General features: G+C 41.1%; 1 protein-coding gene across 2 annotated transcripts; it reads left to right on the forward strand.

The window, feature by feature from the left end:
• Positions 1-283: 283 nt before the first annotated feature.
• On the forward strand, positions 284-21,507 carry LOC134184281 (DNA polymerase delta subunit 2-like). Of its 2 annotated transcripts, XM_062651928.1 has the most exons (12): positions 379-503; positions 1,692-2,310; positions 3,374-3,495; positions 10,443-10,566; positions 10,623-10,752; positions 11,684-11,789; positions 11,846-11,941; positions 12,002-12,076; positions 20,525-20,682; positions 20,746-20,873; positions 20,930-21,031; positions 21,092-21,507. In XM_062651928.1, exons 2-12 carry the CDS (start codon positions 2,241-2,243, stop codon positions 21,274-21,276), a joined length of 1,296 nt encoding a protein of 431 aa, XP_062507912.1. In that variant the 5' UTR covers positions 379-503; positions 1,692-2,240; the 3' UTR covers positions 21,277-21,507. The 2 variants fall into 2 exon arrangements, with proteins under 2 accessions (XP_062507911.1, XP_062507912.1); XM_062651927.1 differs by lacking the exon at positions 1,692-2,310 and having other exon boundaries at positions 284-503.
• Positions 21,508-22,396: the final 889 nt, after the last annotated feature.

The following is a 22,396-nucleotide window of genomic DNA, read 5'->3' on the forward strand; positions in this document are numbered from 1 at the left end:
TAGTAACAGAAGCCTGCTACTGTACTTTCAGGTCACCCAATATCGAATCTAGAGTTTGAAACAGAGTGGGCTTGAAATTTAAACTACTGGGTTGTTGCGTCATTTGTGCGATAATTTATTCTAGTAAAGAAACAATTCAGTCTAGGAGTATAGAATTTATTTATTTTCACAAAACCCAGATTATATACCGTGTACAGTGTACTAGAAAATACTCCTATCATACAACTACGCGTACTTATGCAACAACCCAAAGCACGTTAGTTAGCGCACGTTACCACGACAATTTTGCGCACTCTCCTGAATGGCTGATAGTTTACTTGCACCACCTCAACATGGCTGCAAGGAATATTCGAAATTGGAAAGACGAATTTGTACTTGCGAAGACTTGTCGTCGAGATTCAGGGTGACTTCGCGCCGTTTTACTCAACAATACTCTCAAATCTACGCTGTACGGCTAATGGCCACTAGACCTGTATTGGAACGTGCGGCTAAGAAAAAGTGGGGTAAGTTTGCTAAAAAAAAAGTAGAGATCTCCCAGTGCGCTAGGCTATATATGCTAATTTATATCATGTACATGTGTTCAGTAACGGTAACCAACTAGATTGATAATTATAACAAAACCAACCCGTGTACAATATGATAGTCACTAAGTATGTCTCGTACAGTACACTTTCCCCGTTCTAAAAACGTAAAGTCACTAAAATTGACATACAAGTCCCTAAATTTGCTAGGTTCTATCATAGTTCAGCCAGAACGTGTAGTAACAACGAGTTGTGATGGAGGGACCAAAGAAGATGATTCTGTAACCAGTTCCCTTTTCTGTGATGTTGTAGTTGGAAGCATAACTGAGTCGAGGAGGATTAGTATATATATATAACTGCAGCAAGTCTGGTAGAGGAATCAGAAGAATTAGAACCAGATGTCGAGCTGGTACCATGAGGAGCATATAATGCTCCTGGTACCATCTAGATGTACAGGTGTTGTGAGTTGAATATGTGGATCTGGTAGTATAATCTCTGAAGACTTGGTCAGTGAGCTTGGAATAAGCTTTTCCGTCTTGTTCTCTGAAGTAGAGAGAGACATTGATGTTCTGTGCAGTCGGTTCACGTGATGTCTCCGGATCATAACATGAACTCTTAGCTTGTAAAGCAGTGGTCCCAATTGATGAATGATTGTGCCTGTGGTGACCCATTTTGGTCAATAGACTTAGTTCGTTGCTTCATTGTTGTTCCTGGAAGAAATTGGCATATAGTTGTGGTCATTCATGTTGAAGTTGCTTGTCTTGAGAAGTTTGCGCCACATCAGATCACATTAAATCCAAGCTAGTTTTAATTTGCCTGACAAACATCAATTCAGATGGAATTTTGTAGTACTGTGTAGCACAACCCGATAAGCAAGTAGAAATTTATCCAACTTGTGTTGATCAAACACTTCTGACTGATCAGCTTTTATAGCCTTCTTGAACATTTTTGTACCAACCTTCTTGAATGTTTGTACCAACCGTTCTGCCAATCTATTGGTGGCGGGGTGCTAGGGAGCGCCGGTAACAGGTTTATTTTCGCTTTGTGTCATGAAGGCCTTGAAGACATCTTCTGTAAATTGGTGTCCATTATATTATCAGACATCGCCTGCTCAGGCAACCCCATTTTTGTAAACAACGTTTGTAATGTCTGCTGTCTCATCTGCTGTAGTGTTCTTCAAGACAAATATTTCGGTCCATTACGTGTGCGCATTCACCACCACAAGACATGACCTACCGTTCATTGGACCAGCGAAGTCAATGTCTGCCAGGGAGATGCAGGAAATTCTCATCTATGCAGCAGAGTGTGTGAAGGTGCAGCAGCTACTGCCAGGCATCCAGGACATGATTTGGCTTCAGACTCAATATCTTGATCAATGTTGTGCCACCACACATAGCTTTGAGCAAGTCCCTTAATTTGACTACACCATTATGACCCTCATGAAGACACTGCAATGCCAGATGCTGAAGCTTCTGTGGAATGATCGCTCTCATTCCCCACATCAGAATTTCTCTATGCAAAGAAAGCTCATCTCTATGACGGAAGAAAAGGAGCAAGCTTCGAATTCTCATAGGTCATGGGCCATCCATATTTGACGTATCCAGCTACTTTTGCCAAAAGTCTTGACGTCTATTTAATGGGACCATATGTGTGTATATGTACGTTAAGACTAAGGTGTTGCTGTAAAGAATTTGCAAGGTTTACAATGTAAAATGTTGAATGACACCACTAGTTCAAACAGTCTGCTGCAGTATTGTACTTTATCGAACAGTTAGAAAGCCTCAACAAGGTTGGTTACATGAACTTGATTGATTATGGTTTATTCATTGTTAGAGTTTTGCCAAATCTTAATCACGAATCAATATTCTTGCTTCTGTTAGTGTGTCAGTAAGTGCTTTCACACACAGGGTTAACTCGGGTTAACTTTGGGTTAGACTCCAATTACCCCAGTTGTGTGAACGCGAGTTTAGTAACCTCAAGTTAACCTGGGTTAAGCTAACCCTGGCTCCGAGTAGGGTTAAACCGGGTTAAAGCGGGTTAGAGTGGAGTTAAGCGAAGGCTCGCCCTAGTATATGCAAAAGACGCCCTAGAGTCGATTGTGCCAACGTACAAATGGCTTCTCCTTCTCGTATTCTGCTATCGGCATTACTGCTTTCCTATTCTCAAGCAGAAACTTCAAGCAATCGACGTATTCACTCTACTGTAGATCTTCTGCATCTAATTACCTGTGTTCTAGGTGTGAACGCAAGTTGGGTGGGGTGGGGTTATCATAGCTCAACTTGAGTTATCCAGACTCGAGTTAACCCAACTTTACCCTGTGTGTGAAAGCGCTCAGTGACTGTACTTATGATAGGTGGGTATTTAAATAATTATGAATGCTATTTGTCAGGACTAGTTTTCTATTTTTTTGTTAACTGTTTAAGGATGACAGTTGGAGAAAGGGCTTGTTAAGATGGGATGACGATTGCAATTGATTTTGATTCTTATTGAAATCAATAGAACAAATGGAACATGGGTGTATTTGATCACTTAATTAACTGAAAGAGAAAGTCACCATAATCATTTGTGGTGTGTGCAATATCAGTGATTAGCTATTTGTTATGGAAGTAGCAATTGAAGCAAATAACAGGAAATTTGGGATTTTAGATTGGAATTGCAAGAATGTACTTCAAGCACTTAGGGTAGTATGGTTGTCAATGGATGGGGTGCCCTTTTTGGCTGCATGGATGAAGTGGTAGAAAGTGTTTCTAAAATAGGAAGCATAAATGAGATGTGTATTTTGGTTTCAATTTTGCTCCAAGTTTTGGAGATTCAGTTTGAATGCTCTACTTGTTGTCAATCTGTTGTAATAGGCGATGACATCTTTATTCAAAAGCTGATGGACGTGAAGACTGGATTACGATGCTGTGTTCTTGGAACTCTTTTCAAAGCCATGCCCTTGCAACCAAGTATTCTTAAAGAAATAAGTGAAGAGGTATGTAATGCTCATCAATTAAAGGGTAACTGCAATGCAAAAATCAAAAATTCTTTTATGTTGGAAATTGATAGTTCTAGTTGCATACATGACAGCAAAATAGTTTAGATTTTTAAGTTTAGTCTTTGCTGAGATATAGCACATCAAAGTTGCTTCCGGTTCTTCAACTTTCGATAACTGGCGTGGTGTAGTGTGACATCACTGAGGGGAGACGCGTGTGCGTCTGTATTGTCAGCAGCCTGTATAAATGACTAAATCTTCATATCCAAGGCAATGCTGCTAGGGTGGAGGCGACGGCAGCAACAGCGAGTCTTCTGAAGAGTCCTCTGGAGGTTTTTACATGATGATAACGTTCCGTCATTGCATGAATCGCTTGATGAAGATCTACTGCTAGCCTTTAATAAGTATACGTAGTGATTAGACCACACAGATTTGAGTTCAGCGACAATGCCTTTGAAGCTTTGAGATCGCCTGCTGCCTTGGAAGCGGACGAGGAAGACGACAGGCTACCCGATAGCCTGTCATCATTGCAAGTAGAAGTAGGAGTTAGCAACGTAATCGATGCACATCCCGGTAAGTAAACAACATCCACAGGTTTCACCTGCGGTCGTTGTGAGATGATGAATTTGTACTCGTGTGGAGTGCAATGCGTGTGCTGTCAAAACGTATTTGAGGTTGTCTCAAATAATGACACGATAATAATGTTGAATACTAGCAACAATAGTGGCATAGTGTACTGGTGAGTTCATGCAAAACTCTAGTGCTGTACGTGAGAAAGAGAATAAAATGAGTTGAAGTACGTACGTTGAATTCACGTTGACACAAGGTTTGACTTCACTGTACAGTATACTGTAACACTTACGATTGCATTTACTACACATGATGATCAAGCGGCGAGTCATCTAGAGTCATCAAGAATCTGACCTCTCCTAGCCATTTGCAGTACTTTAGTTCTGCACGAGAGTCTTCCTTACCTTCCCGCTTCTCAATTATGGCTCTCCTTTTCTTTTGCAAAGGTTCCAGAGTGCTGCGACCTTGAAGTGTGGAGGCAGGTAGATGGAAAATGGTGGCCTCAATTTCGCTCTTCTACAACCCAGACCAAGCTCTTGAATAGACCTGGCTGTACGTATCTCGAAGCAATCAGGCTAAAAGTGGCTACTGCAGACTTCTGTCGACTCAGTGAGACGCTTTGTACTCAGTAGCAGTCGCCCGGATGACACAAACGTCTCTACAATTGTCATTAATATTTTGCGATTCCCACTCTTTTCTTAGTTTGGGGATCTTCGGAAATTGAAACGCGATTGCGTATGACTTGCACGAATGGGTGCATTCTGCAGCCACGCAACACCGAACCATTCTTTCGCCACAAATTTCTTTGTTTACACTACATGCTAGTGTGGAGTCTCCCCTCAGTGACGTCACACTACACCACGCTCGTTATAACGCGTTACCGGAAGTTAAAGAACCGGAAGCAACTTTGACATGCTATATCTCAGCGAAGACTTAACTTAAAAATCTAAAACTATTTTTCCTGTCATGTATGCAACTAGAACTATCAATTTCCAACATAGAAGAATTTTTGATTTTTGCTTTGCAGTTACCCTTTAATAATAATTTTGAAGTGAAATTAATAAAAAATTGTTGCTGAGTATAACGTGAATGTGCAGGATGTCAGCCAGCGTCCTCCCAGGCTATAAAGGCTAAAATTACGTCTAGTACCCTTGCTGTGGCTTAATGGTTACCACTCTATGGCTTGAGGATTCAAACCCCAGTTACGACAGTGAATTATGAAACTTGTCTGTCTTTCTTTCTCATGTTTCTCTATCTTTGTCCATGCAAATGGACAGTCTTAAGCCTGGTTCACAATACCCCTTGTGTCGCGTCGAGGGTCAAAGGAGGCCGTTTTCGACGTGAAATGTTGGATATGACGTGAGACGCCCCCTTGCGACGCGAGGTGTATTGCGAACCAGGCTTAAGGCTACTCTCACAGACATAGACAGTGAGAAAGAACCAACAGACTCGTTTCATTATATTGCTGTCACCACCTGGGATTGAACCCAGGCCATCATTGTCAGAAACCAGAACTCTTAACCACTAGGCTATAGCGTATTTTTATTATTACTAGTAATTGAAGCTGTGTTTACACCGTCGCTTCCATAGCTATGAGCTAGCCTTCAAAGTCCTGAACACCACGTACGATAGGGCTAATTGTCACAAAGAATTACAAATACAGGCTACTGTAATTCTTTCTAAACGTGTTACCTGTAAATGTATCTAAAAACCGTACATGGCGAATGCTGTTTTGCATGACCACAAAGTTAGGCTTGACTCAGTCTCTCTCTGCCATCGTCATTCCCCGGATAGTCAAGAATCCCCAGTCTCTCTCCGCCCTCATCATTCCCGGGGAGGATTGACTATCCGGGGAATGACGAGGGCAGAGAGAGACTGGGTCGAGCTAGCTACCACGAAGTCCGTAAATAGTTTGTACAGAGTCATCGTATACGGGACACAAAACCTTTCATGGTTACGTAATGTCAGATTCCCATATAACTATTGCAAAACCAAGAAAGTGATCGATTTCGGGTCAGCAATTGTAGACAGTTGAGTTCTGTTGTTTATTTCCGACAATTCCTAACAATCACAAACATGAATTACACTGTTCTGGTAATAGAACTCTCTCAAGAAAGTTTTGCCCGTAAGATTGGCTGTTTGTCCATTGTCTTTGGTTGCCATGTACGACATAAAGGAATTAATGTTTTGTGATTGGGCTACACAAAGGAGGCATGGCACATTCCTGCAGTGTGACAGACATAGCCAGTCAGCCAGCCAGCCACATAGTCCCCAGACCGGAAGTCGGTTCAGCCCTATACGTTTAGAGTACGCTACTCGCCAAGTCTCGTGACTTTTACAAAATCCCTTTTCTTATACGCTCATAGCTGAATTATTATATGTGTCGCTATGCCCCTCCATGATAGGCAAGTGGGGTCTTTACCCCATCAGGGCGTCCACCAACCTGGCAGGTGAGCCCAGCAGGGTACATGTTTCTGTGTAGTCCACACGGTGATCAATGACTAGCCAATTCGATATAGATTGTAGACGTTACGGTGACCGCGAACTCGATACAGCACACCTAGTATCAATGACCACCAGGAAAGCACTAAACTTCATTGTCAACGGACCGTTCGTCAGACCACAGAAACTCCCAACGACTGAAACGAGTCATAGTCTCATATGATATAGGATACAGCCATCCCTACTGCTGGGAAGACTGGTGCCAATTGTCCTGACATCTGCGAAATAAGAAGACAAACACTTGCCTTCTTATTATTGATATCAGGTGTTCTGATCTAAAGCTTGGTTCACAATATAAAAAGCACATGTCGCGTCGCGTTGGAAACTACTTCCTTTGACGCGATGCGATGCGTCGTGAAGTGTATTGTGAACCAGGCTTAAGGATCGTGCTGAGCAACCTCCTCGTCTGTGTACGGCCCGTACATTTGTACATGTTGATGTCACAGTGTTTGTTGCTTCCAGTCGTACTTTGCTTTGGTGTGTTCGTATTTCAGCATTCCACAATTCAACTGTTTACTTTCTGTTGGATGTAAATATCTCTAAGTTGCCCAGATGTCTCACTAATGGCTTGGTTATGATTTGTTGTATATTGAGGCAAGGCACTTGTCTTTTACACTTTACACAAATTTGGAAGCTATCTGTTCTCTCATACTACATAATGTATTTCCACGCATTTAGCTGCTGCATGCCGGTATAAGCAGGGATTACCAGAAACTTGCTTGTCAGACTTTGGTAACGATACTGGCATGCCAGTATAGCACGAGGAAGTGCCGGTAATGGCGAGGGAGCAACTGCACACGCGTGGTAATTCTACTGCACATGTGCAGTAATTCGATTCAGTGACCTAGAGAATGCAGTTTCCCCTGAAGCCCAGTTAGAAAAGAGAAGAGTTGAACAACCAGAAGGTATCGAGAATGGATCTTCGCTGTGTGGCAGAAGATCATACACAATTGAAAAAGCTAGTTGTACTACGCAAGTACGACAAGCTTGGTGGAAAGAAAACGAAAGTAGCAAGGAAATGCGGAGTGTCTCGTCAGTTTGTACAGGAACAAGCAGAAGAACATACAGGGCTGACAGATTAGGGACAAGCGATGTTCACATTTTGGGGGGGACTGTAGTATATTGATTAGAGCTCAATATTGCAACACAAGGTCATAAGTTATTTACTTATTTGATTTAGAAATTGTTGGTGATGTTTGCTATACTGACTGTCAAACTTTGATTGATCATGCATCAGAATTTATTTTTATGTAAGAAAGTGATACTAAAAAGGGTTCTCACTACAGCGTGGCAGTGCGGTGCTGTGCTACGCTCCAATACGAGTGTGCCACACTCAGAAACGGTAGATAGGAGTCCAAAGTTTTACAGCTAAGAATGTTTGAGAATTCCATACTACTGAAACAATAATACTATGTTACTTAGTAAAGGTGACAATGCACAGATCCAAGCTCTTACAAAATAACATAGGATGGTGTACTAATAGTAACATAGCCTCGCTCTAAACATGCAAGTATTGATTGCAGTCCCGGATGCACTGTCTCTGATTCTAGTCCCAGATGCCCTTCCAGCGACCCGGAAAGCACACCTCTTGTCTGGAAAGTAGTACTTAGAATCTACTGTAGACTTTTCGTGAAGCAACAACAGTGCCACGTCAATCAATTCTTGAGTTTCATGTATGAAACTTGCGCATGCACAATCTATGAACGTTGCTAAGAAGGGCTTACTGGTGATAGATGTTGATTCCTTGCCAGGGCACTTGAAAGTATTTTTCACGCAATAGCTACAATGCAAAATTTATCTCACATGAGATTGGCTCAAGTGCACATGTCTGATTTGGACTGTGCAACTGGAAAAAGGTAGACTGCATGCGTTGTGGACCCGTCCATCCTGTCGCGCTTCCAAAAATCTCTCGTGGACCCGTCCATCCTGTCGCGCTCCCAAAAATCTCTAGTGAGAACCCTGCTTATATTTGCCTACTGTTTGTGTTCTATGAATTGACTTGCAATCTAGGTCAGTTTCAACCTGCACTTATGTCTTTCTAGATGCAACTGCACAAGACATGTTGCTCATGCCTTGGTATTGAGGTATTATAGCTTCTTCAGTTGGCAGTAAGGAACATGTGCCAGCATCTGGACAGCTTTCTGTAGGTGAACCGAGAAGGCAAAGGTTCAATTGCATTGACTGTTGTTTAGGAAGGCTAATCTAGGTGTTTTACTGCAGCAAAGAAATGCATTTTTAGAAAGATGTGGCACCATCGCTAGCCAAATAGGATTGATTTGTGACTATGTATTGTTTGAGATGGCATCATATGGCATCATGTTCTGTTAATCAATTTGTTATTGTCAAATCATCGTGACAGCTGCATTACATGGTGTGCTTTTTGTTGGTGAGACCTTTGGAAATGGAGCAGCAGCTACTACTGAGGTTGATAAGTTGATTTGACATTTGAAATGAAATGAACAAATGGCGGTGTAGTTATAGCTAAGGAAAAGGAAAAAGATGGTTGGAGCAGTTTTCACCAGTAATTGGATGATCTGCCCAAAAATTGAATTGCTATAGGTAGTGTGATAGAAGTTACTTGTAGCTCTGGTTACACGCATTGAGTCTACATTTATATAGATTAGAGTAGTTGAGGGTTGTTTCAAACTTTGTGTTTGTGTTCAAAGTGCACACTTTTCTGAATCCCCTCTCGCTCCCCAAAGCATACGCAATACTGTTGATGCACAATTCAATAACTTGACCATTGTTCCATCTATTAGAGGGTTGACGTGTGGTCTTCAACGCTTCTGCATTGATACAGTTCTTTTTCCATTTCAGTTGATCCAATCGAATGATGCCAGCTCGAGGTTTCTAGTCATTCAAGTGGACAAAGACGAGATTGTTGAGAAAGTTGTGGTAGAGGCAATGAGCTCTTTATGAACGGCTGATGTTGTTCTAGAACAAAACCAGAATAGGTCGTACTTGTTTGCAAATCCTGTACATAAGGGCGACAAGCATGGAAACAGTGCATGATGCAATTCCGACTATGGAAAACGGAGAAATTAGAACAAGCCATTTGGTACTGATCAACGTTTTATAAAGCGTGCAGCGGTCATACCCCTCCTCCCTAGCATGCGCTTTGTACGCTCGTGAAATTGTCGATAATTTTGAAGGACACCTAAGTTCTTCTCATTGAACGATTCAGTGAGGGTACATGCTGGTTAGTTTGATTAGATATAGTCTCACCCTGCCTGACCATTTCTTGGTACTTTCAAGGGTAAGTTTCACATTCATTTGGGGTGTCACTGGTACTGAAGTGTCACGAATCCCAACTATGAGTCCATCATGAATCATCTCTTGCATTGTATTGCCATAGTGGCAGTCCTCAACCAGGTAATAAAAGCTGATGATGAATTGTTTTAACAACGGAGGCAAATTTGAACAGGCAACGATTACTAACGTCATTCAGATTCTCTTGTCAAGACCTATTTTTGAGGCCTAGGTTGTTTTTTCCATGGGATTGCTCTTTAACTGAAATTAAAAATTTGAAGTTGAAACTTCCGCTTTAAATTTTTGACATTTACATGTTTAGATGATTGAGCACCATTGCTTATGCACATGGCTTCTCTTGAACATAATTACACACTCACATGATACTCTGGCACTGTAGTGGCATGAGCATAGTTGCTTCTGTGTGTCTAGAAAAGCATTTGATGTGGTGTGAATGATTACTTCTTTAGTGTTAGTTAGATTATTCAACAGTTCAATATGTAATATAGATGTTAATGTGTATTGAGTATGGTGTATTATATTGTTGCTTTTTGCAAAAGGGGAAGGCAGAAAATGATAGAGATTTGGCAAATTTTGAAATTGATTATGAACGCTTTGCATTATAGCAAGGTCTGAATCCATTACCAGCACAGGCAAGATTGACCTCAGATGAAGATTGTTTAATATTGGAGGATGAATCACAACGTATTGCACTGACTGGGGTTATTCCCGTGTCAAAGTCTGTGACAGGTGGTCATTTGTCTTTATTGGTCATTGCAATGGAGTTTCTATTTTTGTTTTTGTAGGTGCTGTTATTGCTCTTGTAGGGCAAGAGCTGAGCAGTGGCAGGTTTGAAGTAGAAGATTACACATACTGTGGAATCCCACCTCAAGATATAATATCTCTTGACTCTTGTTTACAGCAAGGAGAAGACAGGTTGGAAAGCAGTTCTGGTTTACTGTATGATTGTGTGTGTAAGGTGCTATTATTATGTCGTCATCATCCTTTCAGTAGGCCAGGTGGGCGCCCACCAACCTAGCAGGTAAGTCCCAGAGAGGTACATCTTTCTGTGTAATCCATATGGTGCTAGTAACTGGCATATAGATTAGTGGTTGTGTGCGCTACGGGGATTTCACGAGCTCTGAACAGCATGCCCAGTAGATATCAATGACCACTAGGAAAGCACTGATCCTTGTTGCCAATGTTTGCCATGCCAGATCACAGAAACTCCCATTGATGGAAACAAGTCTATCTCACAGGCATAATGAAATAAACTATGAGAAACAAACGACAGACTCATTTCATATACATGTATATTGCTGTCGCCACCATGGTGGGATTGAATCCAGGCCATCATGGTCAGAGAACCAGAACTGTAACCACTAGGCTGTAGTAGTTATTGTTGTTATTATGTTGTGCTCAATCAGATCAGTCTAGTTTGTAAGGTCTCTTGTAAGCACCGGAAGCAAACCCTGCCTCACCGTCATGGCTGTCTGGACAAAAGACATGAATTTATGCAGGATCCGACTGGATGCACTGATTGCTGTAAGTGCTGCGGGTTGTGATGACCTGGATTAATGTCCAGCCACTGTGCAATACCCGCGGGTACTGTGCCCAATGCTTTCAACACCACTGAAACAACCAGTGTCTGACACTGTCACATATGGCATACAATGTACCTGCACCTGCAAGTCGGAGTTATTGTCAACTTCTCAGCCTGCTTCCTGGCGATGTTGCCATCAGCAGGACAGCTGGTATCAATAAGTTGTCTTCTTATTTCTGAAGCAGATGTCAGATTTGTTGTGCTCAACCATTATTATTATTGTTGTTGTTGTTGTTGTTGTTATTATTATATATTTTTATATAGATTTGTTCTGCTGGTTTCTGGTCTTGGTGTGGGAAGATCAAGTAGAGATCCATTACCTCTACAACTACTTATTGACACTGTCAGCGGCCAGCTTGGTGGACCATTTGTAAGATAAGTGAATATGGTTATGTTGGATGATTAGACTTACCAGAAATTGTGAAGGTACAAGAAATGTGTTCCAAGATCGTAAGAGTTATTGTAGCAGGAAATGCTTTATCTGAAGAAACTAAGGTAGACAAGAAAGAGAGAGGATCTAAGGTTATTTAAGCAGATATTTGATAGTTAATGGGCAACAGTACTGAAACAATGTGTTGCTAGCTTTTGACAAGGAAAGTTGATGCAATTAGTTGTGAAGCAGTAAAGGAGCTAGACGAACTGCTTACCCAACTTGCAGTAAGAATCATATTTTTGTTTGCTGACTGTTTATGTGTTTGTTTGGCAGTTGGTTTGTTTGTTTCTTTATCAGATAATTATATATACAATTGCAACCGAGTGCAGTTTGAACTGTGTGATATATTCTTGTTGTTTTGAGTAGGGTTGCATTGTACAACATATTGGAAGAACTTCTTACTCATTTGATAATGTTAAAGTTTTGCTGTTGAGTGGGCTTATTTGTATCAATTCAGCGTTGTTGTTCTTCTCTATTCAAACATGAAGAATTTCTCTTGTCCACGACAAAAAAAGAAACACTGATCTATGGGTTGTTTGAGCTTGCTTTTTTGATCTTTTTCTGTGTAATTTCTGCCATGAGGTATTATGTTGTGGCAGGGGCATTGTGTGGGTGCAAAAATGGAGGCTGATTCACCTTCCAGTTATATTGGCAGTCGTACTCTATCCACGCCCTCAAAAGTGATGGGTATAGCCCCCTCTAGCCCCTATTACACAATGCCCATGGCTTTCAGGAGACATTCAGGTATATCCGGGTCTTGCTCAGGAGGAACAGTCAAGTCAGAGTAGAAGTTGTATGAGCAGTGTTCAGATGAGCTGCCCTTTATGTTTTTGACTATGCGAGACATGAAAATGTTATTTCAACAAATCAACATATGCCATATCACTTGATGCTGTGTTCCCAGATGTGGCTATTCTGAAATACCATCAATGTCATTTCTGCACGTCTTGAAGTTTTATCTATTTAGCCCATTTTGAACATTGTAGGCGTTCTATGGGTCTTGTTTACTCAGGATCTTGTTGTACCATGTTTGTTCCCAGGTCATCCCATTTGTTACATGACACATCATGCAACACTTCAGACACTTCAAATTAAGTTTGGTTGTTTCAGTTACGTCTTGTCAAGCTTCTTCACCAGAGGAGCGAGTTGAAGCTAGGTTGGACAATGTAGGGAATGTAAAGGTGGTCGGCACCATTCAAATGACAGTCATTGTCTTTTCCTAAACTACTGTACTTCTTCTTGGAGAAGCGTACACATATCTCATCCAGCTTCAAAAGAGGACATTTTACTGGATGGATTGACAGCTGCAACCTTACTGTCTGGTCCAAGTTTGGATAAATCAATGGTCTTCAATTGTGTGCTGCAAAACATTTCATCTCTAAATGTTGTGCACACTGTTGCACATGTGCCACGTTCTGTAAGGCCTCTTTTGACTGTATTTCTTTCATTAGTATACACAACAGTGGTGTTATGGTTTATAGGGTTTTGTGACATTTTGAATGCTTCCAAAATGTGTATTACGGAGTTTGCGTAGTGGTGACAGGAAGAATCATGTAGTAGTCAGGTCATTACTTTATTCCAGACTTTGAAAATGGCAACAAGGTGGCTTGGTAGATCTCTGGATGGAGACTAGAGCTGAATTTGATAATCATTGCCAAGCAAACTCCACAACACAAAAATTCAATGCTATCCTTGCTTTGAGACTTAGCTCAAGAAGGTCAATATGGAGATGTCTTTGTTGTACTGGATGAGCTTCTCAAGACGTTAGAGCAGCTCTAGAAGACTTACTTCAATGCCACCCTCAATAACCTCTTCCTCAACTCTCTGATAACTACCTAGCCACTTTAGTTGCTGACGTTGTGACTATCATGTCTCCTTTGAAGCAGTTTCCTCAGGCATCCAGTCCTGATGCTTGTAAGTTTCAGGTACAACATTTTTGGACGTAACCACTGTTACAGTTGCTCCTGCTTTACAAGCTTGTCTTGAGAATATCACCAAGTTGGTGAACATTCTTTTGGCCGGAAAACTATGGTTGTTTCAGAATTGCAGTCCTTTAGAATTTTTTACTTAACTTGCAAAGGAAAGGTGGCACAGAGTCGGCAAAGATCTTTTGGGTACCAGTTAATTGGGCATATGTTACTGGACTTCCTGTCATTTACTGAGATTTTGGGAGAAGCCAGGTGGGGTGTTCTAGATACCAAAAACACTAAAGGAAGTCTCTATGGAAACATAACATGCATTATCTACCAAAAGGACTAATATCAGTTTTGGAAGCTGTCTTTGCTGTCAGACATGGGGTCGTGCCCCTCAGAATCGGCTCCAACATCCATGAAAAGACGCTCTAATGTTGTCCACCACACTCTTCCAGTAGTGTGCTGCTCTACTTTCTCCATGACGTTGGCCCAACACTTCTTTCAATGTTCCTGTGTTACCTGGCTATGCCTTCATAGCAGAGTCGCTTGATGTTTTTCTATCATAAAACTGCTAATGCCTGTGTTCTCTTCGCCGCGTTTCATTTTATTTGAGCCCATACCAACTCTATGGAGTTCAGTTCACAGTGGCCTACTGACAGCCAAAGTACTTTGTTGTTGCTTTCTTCTGCTATAATGTCTGTTTTGTAGACAGGTACATGATTTGTTGCCTTGATCAGCTGGTAGAGTTCTGCCTTTAGCATTCTTGGGTTGAAGCTGACCATGATTTGCAAGCTACTGACACATAGCATTCTTTTTACTGGATGTTGTTCTACAACAGCATTATGACAGGGAGCATAACTACTATTACAGACTGAGGTGGGCAATTAGGAATAAGGTGATTTTTAAACTGTTTTATGAAATGATGGATATTCCTTTCATCATGGTAGTCCCCTGATCCTTTTTACCAACAAACATGAGGTCTGCCCCTCTTATCCACTCTTCTTCCCAGCCTGCATGAAGCACAATCAGCCTTTTACCCTTCTACTCGGAATTTTGAGGCCTCTCTAATCATCGTAATCCAGTCAGTTCTTCTCTACAGTGTGCTGATTCAACTGAGTCTCATGAAGGTAGTTGATTAGCTTTTTTGTTGTCGATCGAGAAAAGGGATATTCAGCTTCCTCTGTTAGAGCACCATGAAGCTTGTCAAGTGTTTGCAATAATTGAATTCCTTACCCAGGTAGAATTTGTGAATCTTACGTTTGATCATACCCTCTAGGAAATTGTCAGTGCAATCTACTGCAGGTCCTGACTGTCCTTTTTTACTGCATTTCCTGGGTCTCTCAACAAATCCCCTTTGACTCTGCTTACTGCAGATGTGAACGGTCAGAACCACTGTTGTCTCAGACAGTTTCAAGACAGCTGCTGTTGCTTTACAGGCTGATCCTGCAGATGATAGTGTTTTGCTCTCTTTTCTTGCTCAAAGAAGTTTCTTAAACACCATGATGCTTTGAGAGGTACAATCCAGGTTGACAACAAGGAAGTCAGAAGGGAACAGTGCTGCAGTGGAGACAGTTTATCTCGACTCGGTGACAACCAACCTGACTTTTTGAATAGTCGTCCAGCTTATTGCAGTGTTCCAGCTAGGCTATTTGAGCACGGCGTAGCACTGTGCCTTAATTCAGGATGCGGTTTCTTTTTATTAGGCTTTACCCTATTACATGCGGTGTTTAGTAATATACGCAGATCTAGTGAAGTTCTAATGTATCGTAAATGAGCTATTGAATCTCGCACAGAAAGAACAGATACAGGATAGCAAGATTCAGACAGGAAACCACTATACTACACATGTCCCTGCAGCTGTCACTGCCTGAAAAGATGCAGTCGGCTAAGCATCTAAGGAGGGGATTGTTGAAGCCAGGGAGGGGATCGCAATTGCTGAAGACCCTATTTAGGATGTGGTAACTGAACTAAATACAGCAGTTGATATTTGTTGGCGTAATTCCAGGTGCTTACTCACTACTGCTCTTCTGCTCCTACGAATGCTGTCCTATTAATGTAATGCAGTAAAGATAGAAAGGCCTGTAATAATTTCGTTGTGCAGTACTTACTACTGTAGTAGTACAATATGTACTTTTGCTGGAAGATAATTATCTGTTAAATTTTGCAGTTACTCATGTCCATAGAAAACCTAACATGCAAGATGAAATTCCTGGCAGTCTTGCACTATAATATAATCCCTTCTCACATAATCTTACACAAGAAATACTTTAGTTTTTAAGTTTAACCCTACAGGCCACATGCGCTGCAAATGCCGCCACTGTGCCATTTTCCAGTCTTAGTTGGAACACTGTATTAATTTTGACATATTGGTTAAAAATTTGCTTCAACGTTATTCATGAACCAAGCTTCAATCATAGCCGGAACTGCAGCAACAACAACAGAAGAGGAAAAAGATTTCTTTCATAATGAATGTGTCATTCAGTGTGGAGGTTAGAAGTTCTACCCCTTGTGGTGGAAATGTTTGGCTATTGAACGCCAGCAAGTTTGAAAACACTGTGAATTATTGCATCCAAAACCACAATGTTCAGTTGACACAATTTCACTTTAGCCTTTCCTAACTTGATGGAACAGCTTTGTCTTTGGCAAGGAATTAAACGCTAAAATGTTTCTGGAAAGTCTTCTGTTGGGGAAGCATGAAGACACACTTGCAAATAGCGACTATCTCTAAATTGTTGACTTGTTTTGGGTAGTTGGGATGTGTGGCTATATATAATTTACTTTAATTTGTATATGTCTGAGCTATTGCAGTTAATTTCATGTTCTAAATTATAATAATTATTCTTTTATTATATTGCTACAATTCACACACTGTTGGAAAAGCTGCATTAAAATTTAGCATAGATTTTTTCAGTTTTCTGACAATTAGTTTGTGTTGTTCAGCTGTTTGTCTGACCACTGACTGAAATTCTCTACAATTAAAGGGAGAGAAGTCTATACGAGGTTTGCATTGAGCAAGCTGAGATTAATCTTGAAACAAATTAGAGTCAAGTCAACTACACTGCAAGCAGCCAAACATTTACAAGCATCTGGTTGACTCAAAACAACCTATGATAAATTATCTCTTTATTGCCCCGTTTCTTCTGGCCTAGTGCTACTGACCTTATTTGAGATGATGACATGCAGTTGCTTGTGTATACAGTCAGACCTAATTATTGGGCATGCAATAAGTCAACATTTTCGCTTTCTGACAAAGGTACACTATTATTATATATATAGTTTGTCCAAATCAACTGCGCAAACTTGGTTTGAAGTGGGAGTGGTTTTTAGCATACTTTTTGTGACTTTTAGTTAAATCTGATCGTGGTGCTCTTCTGTGCTGGTTTAGTTGTTGCCATTTCTATGTTGTGGTTTGTGATCTTGATAAAAACTTCTTTTGGTGATAGCTGCCATGATCTACCTGCCCGCCAGGCACTTACCAACTTGTTTACTCACCCATTGCTTTGTTTGCTTGCTTGTGTAATTAAAAATGTAGTTTGTATTAGATAGGTTGGCAATATATATATAAAGCAGAGGTGTCTGTCTGTCTGTCTGTGTGTCTGTCTGTTGGAACGTTTCTCAAAAACGGCAAGTCCGATCTCGGCCGAATTTGGCTCGGGCACGCCGAATTCATTCGAGTCGAAAGTGAGACTGTGGTCGTCTTCCTGACTTCTCCCACGACGACTCCGTTTCCTGCCGATCACACTCGCTTCCGCTCGCACGTGAATATCTTCGGAACGGCGCATCGTATCTCCACCGAGGTTAGACTGCCCGTTCCCGACGTCGGACAGTATGCGCCGATCGTGTCGTTTATTGCGGGCGACGCTGGGAAACCGAAGATATTTTGCTGATATCCGGGTCTTAAACAATTTGCCCACAGTCGTTTGCCAGTCTATGATCGTCGAAGAGCTGCCGTGTGTAATGCACCTGTTTCCCGAAAACGCCAGCAACGTCTTCGAAGAGACGACGTTCAGCATGACTGTCTAAATGGCGAGAGTCGGTACGAGTCATGACTTCGTTAGATACGGAGCCGCCGTGTTTATTGCACCTGTCCCCCGAAATGCCCGCAACGTCTTCGAAGAGACGACGTTTAGCGGGACTGTCGAAATGACGAGAGTCGGTACGAGTCGTGACTTCGTTAGATATGGGGAACGGATAATCCGGGTGAGTACTGCATGTGACTTCCAGTTCTGCCCTGATGGATTCGTCTACCTGCACGTGACTTCATTTCGGACAGCGCAATATTTGGGAGTGCTATATGATTCGTCTAGCTGCACGTGACTTTATATATTATTTCATTCAACGGGACAGCGCAATATCCGGTAGTCAGGGCCGGATCCAGATGGGGTTCAGGGGGTTGCAACCCCCTCTTTTCCAATAGGCGTGGTTCAATAATTTCATTAATTTCATTAGAAAAGAGAAAATTAGTAATGCTATAAATAACTGCTACCAGGTGAATCCCCTCTTTCAAAAATTCCTGGATCCGGCCCTGCACTCCCGATATACGATTGCAAGTGTATATGCGACATTTTTATTTACTGCAATCATTCATGGCCAACATCACCTATGATACCATCAAACGCATTTTTAGATACTTTCTGCCATAATCTCTACCTATAAATGCGACCTGTCTCACGTTCAATGACAAACGTGTGTGTCAACTGCGGCACTATGAAGTGGAAAGGAGAAGCACCAGGCATGTGTTGTCCCCCGGGCGAAGCCGGGCATTGGAGCTTGTTAGCTATATCATAGCTTGTTTGTCTAAATGTAACAAATGTAATTGAAGACAGCAAAGTCAGCTTAAAAAAAGACTACATAAAAAGCAGGATGAGTCGTACTATCTGTTGTGAAAAGTGTAGCTTTGATTGTGGTGATGATAGAGTGGTGGAAAGTTTCTCATCACTGAACATCCCAGATAGGTAAGTGTGTGTAGTACTCAAGAAATGGGTGAAAATGCAGCAACTATAAATTGTGACTTTGGTTACTACTTTGACAACTAGTACTGATTGCATTTTCAACCATAGTGGAATTTAACCTGCAGAAGTTTTGGTCACTTAATGTAATGTAAACATCACGCTCTGACAAGTAAGGGAGTGTTGTTACATATCAGTGACTTTTTATTGGAATGTGTCTTGCGTTGGACTAGGAGCATATAAAGAGAGAAGTTGGAGCATCCGTCTAGGCATGGGTGGGGTGATATTGTTGTGATGGTCAGATGCAGAGCCACTATCCTAATATGGACGTTAAGAGTAACATTCACATCAGTACAGCACGCTAGCACTACTCAGCTGGACGGGAAAGCGGTAAATCTGCATGTTCTTTCAAAAGCTGACCTTTGTGATGGGACCCGGCTTTCTTCTTGTTGTCAGGTCATTGTTCAGGCATTAATCAGCTTTCTCACAGCTTCCTCCGGCCGCTGTCTTCTTGACCTGACGCTAACTCAAACTTACCATGTAAGGCACAGTGTAAACAACAGCTCCGCCTCTTACCATCACAACGATCACCCCACCCATGAGTAGACGGACGCTCCATCTTCTCTCTCTCTATGCTTCTGGTTGGACATGAGAGCTAGAAGACATAACAGTTATAAATGAATCTGTGACATGGAGGGGCAAGGGATATCTGCAACATTTTGCCAGCATTTATATATGCATGATTGGCATCAGAAATAGTGTTTATAAGGATGTTTGCTGTTTGCTTAGTTCTGCGAGCATGGAAGTTTTTGGGACTTAGCCAGGCATCACACTAATAGTGCAGTACATGATAAATAAGGCATGCTTATTGTAGTTCTCACTCAAACGACAAACATTTCTCTTTGAAGTTGGTCTTTTCAATTCATAAAAATGAAAAAAATGGTTGTATGCCAAACGAATTCACTAAGTTGAACGTGGCTCATTGACACGTCTATGCTTCAGTTCAACAGGCCGTGGAGGTCCTGAACCTCAGAGGCAATGACTTTTAACAAACAATTGGTGGTCCTTTTTGCTATAAAACATGAAGACAGTTATAGCAAAATTCTGCAGCTCATTTGTTGTCACATCAGTTTTGCACTTCGGTCTTCTATTCTTTGTATTTGTGAAACAAGGTCCTTCACTCACGAGCTCATCAGACTTGATTTATTTGTAGTTGACTCTGAGGCTATTCTAACTGACTATTTGGTGTAATTGGTCTATGGTCACTTTAATTGTTGGGGGTGGAAATCATTAATGTTACAAGGATATCGTAGATGTTTGTGTTTGTTAACTGAGTCATGGTTCTAGCAGGTTGATTATGTGTAGTCTGGGTGGTATTGGGTTATATATATTATTATGTTGAATAGTAAGTAGTCCTGTACAAGGCACGATGGGACACACAGATAACAAACTGTTGCGGGAGTCTTGAATTTCTGGTTGGTCTTAGTAGGTTTGCCGATGTGGTTTCCTGATAGTAGTAAAGATATGATGAGATTGAGAGAATGAATCCTCAGACAGCTGGAGGTCTTCATGACGTTTGCAATTGGTAATAAATCTGACAATTATCATACCCATATGTTTTGTGTTTCAACTGGTTTGTGTTGTTGTTACCCTAGACATTATGTATGTTTTATTGATTATTTACAAATGGTTTAAAGAAACTTGCTGCTTCAAGAGTGTTTAATTAATTGTGTTGCTAATATTGCACCTAATTATAAAATTTGTGCACAAAGTGTTTTGTAGTTGTGATTTCTGACTGAATCTGTTGTAGAGCTGTGTTCCAGTTGATGTTATGCCTGGAGCCAATGACCCTGCAAATTACTTGCTTCCACAACAGCCTTTTTCTTCATGTATGTTTCCAGAGACTGCACAGTACTCAACTATGCACTTAGCTACCAACCCATTTCACTCGGTTATTGGTGGAGTGAGGTATTAGACCAGGATTGTTCAATAGTTGCTTCTTGAATGATACGAGGTATTCTTTATCTGTAGTTTTTTGGGAACATCAGGCCAGTCAATTTCTGACATTTATCAGTTCAGTAATACTGAAAATCGATTAGACATCTTAGAGCATACATTGGTATGCAATCATTTGGCACCTACTGCCCCTGATACATTGGGTATAATTTCTTGGTGCTCTGCTTGTGTGTGTATGATATATCTTCATCTGTGAAAGGGTGTGTTCCATATTTTAAGGAAGACCCCTTTGTTATAAAGAACTGTCCAAATGTCTTCTATGCTGGAAACCAACCATTGTTTCAATCAAGATTTGTTATTGGTATTGCTGCTGTTTCTTTCCTTGTTAGATGTCACTATTTATTATGTTGTTATTGTTCAGGTGATGAAGGACAACAGACTTTGCTCATTTTAATTCCTGACTTTTGCAAAACATCAACATGTGTGTTGGTGAATTTACGAACTTTAGAATGTCAGCCAATGTCATTTGGTAGTGAACTGACGGGCATTGAAGAAGAATGCTTGCAAGTGAAAATCGATGGAGCTGAAACCATGGATAAGAGTTGAAGTCTAAGGATAGAGGTGTGCTTCTGAGTGTAAACGGAATATTACAAAAATAAACTTACCACTGAAACTGATCACAGATGCATTAACGTTTCATGCCCCTTATGCCATGTATATATGGTAATTAATTATATCTATGAATATATTCTGTAGAGGTAATGTGACCTGTGTATATTTGAATAAAGAACAATTCTAGTTTGCAGTATTGATTTAACCCACTCTAGTGTCTATGATCTAACACAAAGGCCAACTTTACTAGATTAAATGCAAGTCTGACCATAATGAGTATACTGGCACTGAGCACATTATGTAGGGACTAGACGTCTAAGTGTATTAATTAACCGTAGCTTTCACGTAGTTTTGAAAAATAGGAAGCCACTCAGACAACTACATTTGGTAGCACTTATGGTAGTGACATATGACATATTCTAGCTAACAACTGATTATGAAACTGCTACTGCAACTGGCTTTCTATACCATGTAGGTATTACACATGTCACATGCATGCAGAACGCCCAATTTACCAACCGTTGAAATAGTCCCATAGTCCCAGCTCTTTTACCTCCCATTATTTAGCTCCCATGGTGTGCGGTGGCTGGTTCTCGCATAGGTAGTCTTTCCGTTAGGAACTGTTTTTTTAGAGGAATTTGTGCGCTAACGAAGCATCTGACTGCGAGTTTCTTTTAACACGTGACCTCGAGAATGGCAGAGAAACTCTTGAAGTCGCTAGAAGCTTTGAAAGCATCAGCTCAAGCTGCAACAGCGCATTTGAGTGCTCAAGATCAAAGCCGGTGAGTGACTGTGGAACCAAATAGCAGGGCCTTTTTCGAGAATTGTCGGAATTGATCTATGTTGCTAACTTGAATCTAAACACGAGGTATGGCTACCTAATTGTCGGTTCACGTTGTGTAAGGACGCGCATTCAATTACATACATACAAGCAACGTTAACAAGCAGTACATTGTAGGATATATACTGTATATATGCAGCTTGTAAGGACAGTTCTGCCTTTAGATTGTTGTGTTTTGTCATCCTACGGCAATATATACATACATGCATACATACATACATACATACATACATATATATATATATATATGGGCTTCTTTTCTGAACAATGCTG

Source organism: Corticium candelabrum, chromosome 9 (genome assembly GCF_963422355.1).
Source record: "Corticium candelabrum chromosome 9, ooCorCand1.1, whole genome shotgun sequence".
NCBI classification, from domain to species: domain Eukaryota; kingdom Metazoa; phylum Porifera; class Homoscleromorpha; order Homosclerophorida; family Plakinidae; genus Corticium; species Corticium candelabrum.

Excerpts from the sequence above, each read along its gene's own strand:
- LOC134184281 (XM_062651927.1), top strand. The coding sequence starts at position 302 with ATGGCTGATAGTTTACTTGCACCACCTCAACATGGCTGCAAGGAATAT. Across the intron at positions 11,942-12,001 it reads AGAAAGAGAGAGGATCTAAG|CTTTTGACAAGGAAAGTTGA; the intron begins GTTATTTAAGCA and ends ATGTGTTGCTAG. Across the intron at positions 20,683-20,745 it reads TCGGTTATTGGTGGAGTGAG|TTTTTTGGGAACATCAGGCC; the intron begins GTATTAGACCAG and ends CTTTATCTGTAG.